Source organism: Cornus florida, unplaced genomic scaffold (assembly GCF_030987335.1).
Source record: "Cornus florida cultivar Cherokee Brave unplaced genomic scaffold, ASM3098733v1 CherokeeBrave_3.0.0_Hap2_Chr02, whole genome shotgun sequence".
NCBI classification, from domain to species: Eukaryota; Viridiplantae; Streptophyta; class Magnoliopsida; order Cornales; family Cornaceae; genus Cornus; species Cornus florida.
The window spans coordinates 64916546-64923270 of NW_026775572.1; the positions used below are offsets into that span (position 1 = coordinate 64916546).

General features: G+C 35.0%; 1 protein-coding gene across 2 annotated transcripts in view; it reads left to right on the forward strand.

Annotated features, from left to right (window-relative positions):
• LOC132295170 (uncharacterized) overlaps positions 1-6434 on the forward strand; it is a 28357-nt gene extending 21923 nt beyond the window's left edge. Inside the window, exons 10-14 of one of the 2 annotated variants that reach the window (XM_059793319.1) lie at positions 1612-1762; positions 5004-5156; positions 5341-5503; positions 5604-5680; positions 5845-6434. In XM_059793319.1, the coding sequence (XP_059649302.1) occupies positions 1612-1762; positions 5004-5156; positions 5341-5466 (430 nt within the window). In that variant the 3' untranslated portion in view covers positions 5467-5503; positions 5604-5680; positions 5845-6434. The remainder of the gene's footprint in view (positions 1-1611; positions 1763-5003; positions 5157-5340; positions 5504-5603; positions 5681-5844) is intronic. The other variant, XM_059793318.1, reaches the window with a different exon arrangement.
• Positions 6435-6725: the final 291 nt, after the last annotated feature.

Consider the following 6725-nt stretch of genomic DNA (forward strand, 5'->3'; position numbering starts at 1 on the left):
GCACCTAAATTTTCCTATGGAATGCTTGAAGTATGCTTGATGATCTTTTCTCAAGGCATAGGGTCTTTTTATATAGCTTTGAGGTTGATAAGATCAGAGTTTTTTTTTTTTTTTTTTGAGTGCCTTTAATGAATTTTACTTATAAAAAAAGAGATAAGATTAGAGTTTGAATCTATTCTCAAAACTTCCTTTTCACAGGCTTCAAGCAATCCAAGACAGGTTCGACGATTGAACCTAGTCCAGTGAGTTTCAAGCGGTCTTTCGACTCCCCCATCCTAGTTCCTTTAGGATTTTTGTTTCAGAATCACTTTAATGCATTCAAAAAACAATTTTAATGATCAAAACATGCAAATTGAATACCCTAGCTTGTTAAACAAATGCATGCATATGAACCCTAATTTGGTGTGCACAAATTTGAATTTACTTTTGTGCCCTTGTTGATGCTTTGTATTCTCCATTGTTCTTGGACATAGGTAACTCAACTACCTAACTTAGCTATTTTTTAAAATCATGAACAAAAACTAGAATTAAATATATATACTCCATTTTGTACAAATTTAGCGAACCAAGTCCTATGGACATTTCAATTTGTGTACAAAATATAATATATTATTATTTTAGAGGTGTATCCTTGCCGTGTCTGTATCCATGCTTCTTTCGATACAATGCATGAAATGTGGGTGGGGATCTAAGGCTATAAGCGAGGTACTCGGATTTAAGGCTGGAACTTAAAAATCTTGGTTATTTCATTTTTAGAGAAAAGGCTCGATAATATGAGGCTTTTTATTTTATTTTTATAAGTAAAAATGTATTAGAAAGCATGCAAAAGGGGAATGCATCCCAAGAACTACACAAAGGCCGCAAGGGACCCTAAGGACCCAAGGAGCCCAAAAAATCAACTGTCTCGACTAAAGAAGTACAATATCTACCCAAAACCCAACAAAAGAGAGAGCTAATGATAAAAATATTTTAGAACACCAATTGAAGATTCCTCTCCTTCAAAGGATCTTCTATTCCCCTTCCTCCACAAACACCACCAAAGACATATGGGCACCTTGAGCGGAGCCTTGGATCGCCACACGACCTTCCACAGAAAAGCAGGCCTGGAAAAATCTGAAAGACATCTAAACAGAAAACTCAAAGCAAACCTTCCGTGAGAAGAAGGCACCCTAACAAGGGAATCCGGACCTCCACCGACAACCTCCTGTCTATGCAAGAGCTCCAAAAATGAATTCTAAAATAAAGTATACCGTTATCACTTACTCATTCTGATGTCTTGTTACTCTCGTATGCCCTCATACCATATCTTCCTCCACCCTTCCGTCCCCATCCTTTATGATACTAAATGGAATTTTTTATGTGCATTTCAATTTTCAATTTTCAATTTTTCGATGTTTTAAGGCACTTACTTCCGTTGTTTGCAATGACTCCTGTCTTCATGTGGATCTCCATCTTCATATGCTATGTTGAACATATTGAGGCAAATATTTTTCTTCAGGACATCACATTCTAATTTTTGTCTATAGATTATTAGCTTCTCTAGCCATTGCTATGTCTCCTATGGGCTTTCACTTTAAGTGTTGCTTTATTTATTTTTTGGTCGAATGGCAGGTATGTGATTCTATCAAGGTATGATGGTGGAAAGTGTACTGGAATAGGGAAGCCACTTTGTGGCAATAACCATCACTATATCTTTGACGGAGTAGGAATCATGCTTCATGGCAAACCCATTTTCTGCCTTAGATTGGCAAAGGTTGTCAAGGTAGTGGACTTCTTGGTTAACATACTTCTATTAATTGTTGAAACTTTCTGTTCAGAAGACCTTCTCTGACCCTCATAATGTTGTTTCCAAATGAGGTAACAAAGATGCAGCAATTCATTCCTGTTTATGCAGTTCTAATGAGTTTGTGAGAAGGTCATTCATAGGATACAGAGTTTATTCGACTTTTTAAGGAATTTTTTTGTAGATGGTTTGAACCCATAACTGATAAAAGTAGAGATATTTACAATCTACTGTTGGGTGAAATTAAAACATATATGAGAAAAATGAACTGTTAGGTCTTTATTTCTTAATCCATTGGGTTGTATTGATAAAATTGTGTATTACTGTTTCAATTAATTACTGAAAGTTGTGAGATCTAATTCTGCATACTTTTTGAGGGCGAGTAAGGAATTTTATGGAGAGTGGATGTGCGTTGATGCACCAAGTCATTTTCATGTGGTTTGATTTAATATCAACTTAAATATAGTTTGGATGGAAGTAATAGCAATTCCTGGCTTTATACTTCTTTATATAGTGGACATCATTTGTCTTCAATCTCTTTTCTTTATTTATATGTCTCTATCTATAATTTTCTACACAATGCTCTCCTTTAAAAGGTGCCTTACTTGGAGCAAAATAGTGCAAGAATTGTGTTTAGTCTAATTGTATTAGTTGGGTAAGACTTTGATAAGTTGATTTCACTACCACTCTAGTATTGATTTTACAGTCCAATCAGACTTGGATATTCGACACCAAAAGATGTTGATTTTTAGGAAGTACAGAAGTTATTTTTAATCTGTATGGCTAATTCTCTTCTGTTCTCATTACAAATTCATGCCACCAGAAGCATCTACAATAGGGAAATGCCCACAACTTCAGTAGTTAGTGGTTACAAGTCATCAAGAAGGTTTATCATGAGACTACATTGATTTTCCTTGCTTAGCTTGTAAAATTGCTGAAATTGATCCTGAATCAGATGTTACCTCAACCTTTTGTCTTTTAACTCGAAGACAACCATAGTTTTGTACAAGCTGGGTATTTTAATTGTTATTTGGATTGTCGTGATAATTATCAATACATGCTGTCCTGGTACCTGAAATGTTGCTATCTAAGCTAATGTGTTTTTGAACATTTTGGGCCTTCTGAACTTGCCTGGTGACTTTTTTGAGACTAGGTACAGTTGTTAGCATGCAAACTTGATCGAGAAATGATGAATGGTTAACGACCTTCGACGTTTTTGGAGGCTAAGTTTACCTGGAAATTTCATGGTGTTTGGGGCTTATTTCTTAACAGTCAAGCAATCTGCTTTGTGATCTTATCTTTGATGAACTGCCTTTTGTTTTTTTTCCTGAATTTGATCAACTACTTTTACTCAATGGTTGCAAGGAATCTGCTACATAACAATGAATTTTCAATCTTATCAAATTTTTTTTCTTTTTTTTTGACAAGTAAATCTTATCAAATTTTCTAAGGCTAGGGTTTTGATTGTCTTCCAAAACTAGAGGTGCATCATGATCAAGTCATCACTATCCATCTGCCGATGCAATCTCCATCACAGAAATTACTTCTTCTGTGTTTTGTATGATCTATTCTAGCTCATGGATGAATCCATGGACTTTTATGATTATAGAGATCAAGGGCTTTCGTATAACTTGCTGCACAAGGGAAAATTGAACTTTCCCGAGTGAATTAATCTGTACCATCAAGAAGAGTTTTCTCCAAGTTAAATTCAAATCAAAGATAATAAAATAAATAATAATAATAATAATAATTGAAGACAAAACATGAATAGATCCCTATTAATTTTTGTTTTCTCTCAATTTAAATAGAACATTGTGCTTAATAGTCATTAAACATCTATTCTCCTAGATTGCCAATACAGGTATTCTGGTTAATTCTCAAACTCATGGTTTTTTTTTTTTGGTATATGACATGTCAATTACATATTTGTCTGGTATGAGTATTGTCTGATAGCTACCTTTTGTGCACATTATATAAGTTGTGTAATTTGCAGGTAACCAAGTTGTTTTTGTGTTAAAAATTGTCTGTTAATTGTACCTTTTTTTTTGTGCCTAGTCTTTTAAGATATACTTCAATTTTTGTGATCTCATTTAATTAGGTAGATATGTAGTAAATGATAACTTGCTGTTGGAATCAACGGCGTGAATTAAAAAACAGAAAATTGGCCAACACTGAGAGGTATTGCGTATGATTGTTATCAATATTGAAAATACCTTTCCCTGATAAATAGTCTCAGACAGGAATTATGCGAAGAGAAATGTATCACTGACTTCAATGCATCACATTTGACATATAATCATGCTGAGTGTGGAGAAATGTACGTTTTTCATAACTTGGTTCGGCACTAATGGTAGTGTTTAGCCCCAGAGATCTAATTGAAAACTTTGTACTAGGATTCCTTGAGAGAATAAGAAATTACTTCTCGCAGATGATTTCTTCTCATTTTTACGTGGTGTTTCTGTGTAAATATGATTGATAAAAGGACTTTTGATATATAGGGATTGTACCAGTAGTGGGTGCTATAGGGATTGTACTAATTACTTGATTTTGGAGTCCTATATAGCAGATTGATGAACTGATAGGATAGGTTCCCCGCCCACCAATGGTGCTTGCTGAGGTTCACGATGAGCCTCTCTCCTACGACCTTAAATCCACCCTTGACTTAGCATTGAACTTTTGCGGGTTGATGTCAAACTGGGAGCTGGTCAATAACATTCTTGAACCGTGATGGTCCTGATGGATCATGATTTGATCTATGAAATCGATCCAATCGACTCTTGGGTCATATGCAAGATATAGTGCACCAAATGATCTCCTTGTACTTGATGTCAGTTTATAGTTCTTACTGAGTCTTTTCAAAATTTAACTGGATATTAGTACACTACTTTTCTTTATCTAATGCATAAGGCAATGCAAAGATGTTACCAGTATTGAGTTGTCTTACTACCTGCTGATACCATTACAAAGAAATAGAACAATCCTAATAACCATGAAATATTCATTTCGTTGCTAAGAGACATTGAAGTAGAGTTGATGTTTTGCTACGAAATGACTCCAGTGTAAACAACTGACATTGAGCAACCAACCATGTCAGAGTGTATTGTCAACTGTTAACTTGATCAACAGTTTAGTTCTATACTTTTCTTTACTGTTAATTTAATGTGTACTTTATTTTTTTTGTTTATTGTCTGATTTGTTCCTTTTTTTTTTGGCTGCCCAGCATGGAGGTGGGCAGGTGTTCAAAACTCTGCAATGGTTGGTCAAGAGTTGTGATGCTGAGAAGATCTCTGTTGGGGCTATTGTTGCTGAGGATGATAGTAGAGCTTCACGTCACCTGAAGCATTGTGCAGCAGAAAAGAATATACCCATGATGGTCAGTCATTGTCATTGATATATGATTCCGTAGCTCAATTGATTAAGAATAACAAATTGAACTTTCAGAGCAAGAGTGAATAAGATAATCTCCTGTTTGCTTATGCATAATCGCTTAATAGTCAAGGTTTACCTTCATTTTGCAATTTTATGTATTTCAATTAAAAATTGACTACTTTACGCAGCCGGTTAGCTGGATCATAAACAGCTTACATGTTGGAAAGGTTCTTCCTTTCAAAGAGAACAACCAATCCTCTCCATCACCTGCAATTAAAGTTCCAGTTTCCATGGAATTGAGTGAAGAAATATGAAAATTTCTCCTTCTGTGGCCACTTATGGGGATCATGTGTAAGTATTTGGTATTTCTGTACACCATTAGATGCATGTGATTCTGTTTGGAAGCAACTTACAGAAACAGTTTTAGTTATTTATCTGACGTGTTTGATAGAATTCAGGTAAGGGGCTGATTAATGGAATGTTCCAATACAAATTTTACCATTTCCTTTCAGCTTTATTGAAGTGAAGGTAAGTGATGATTGATTCACAATTTCCATTAAATAGGTGTTTATTTCTATCATGAGATTCTGGCAGTCACCCTTGATGTTGAGTTCTGAATGTCTTGTTCAGCAACTGAAGAGGTTAAACACATTTTTATATTTTAAAATCCCGAATGGTATTTTTGTTTGCAGATTCTGTACATGAGAATATATTAAAACAAGCCCTAGGATGTTGACACTGAGGATTCAAAATCATTGGCCATCATTATAGCCTGTTTGGCACACTTCCATGTTTGAGGCTGCTAATAGTGTTCCTTCCCTTCCAGAATGCTGTGAACTTCAGATTGCTAAGAAACTTGGTTTAGAGATTTGAATGCAAGTATAGAAAAGAAGTTTCTGAGATTTGATCCTCTGGAAGTGAGTAACTACATTCTCCATGAATCAAAATCTAGCTCGAGCCGTTCGGGTTAATGCCGACATGCCGTTAGGGCTTCATCTGGAGAGCAGTGGGAGTAGGTTTTCTGTGCTAAATATTAAATCAGCAACAAGGATGGAAGGCATCAAAATGGAAGGAGCAAGGATGAAAGAAGGAATGAGCCAAAAAAAATAATGAAATCGGTTCAGTCAAAATCTATGGTTGTGTTGTTATTGTTGTTATTATTATTATTTTCAAATCATTCGCGAGATATCTGTAAAATGGAAACATTGTAACAAGGATGAGTTTTATCCTTGCCTTTTTGTCGTATAATCTAATTGATGAAAAAAATAATTTTTTGGTAATATCTTTTTTTTCTATTTTTATCTTCCATAAGCAGGTATTGGTATTAATAAATAGACTGGAAGAATTAGTACAAGAAGAGCAAGTGAGGGCATAACCCCATCTAACAAAAATTCATTTAATTGTTTGGTATTGGATATCCCCTCTATTCCATAAAAAGTGTCATGTTTGGGAACCGTGACTTTTTTTTATGGGATAGAGGGGGTATTTTTTTGGTAAGAATAATGATAGGACAACCGAATTTTAGCCCCGATATTTTCACCTATAAAAAGTGTCATGTTTGGGGAACCGTGAC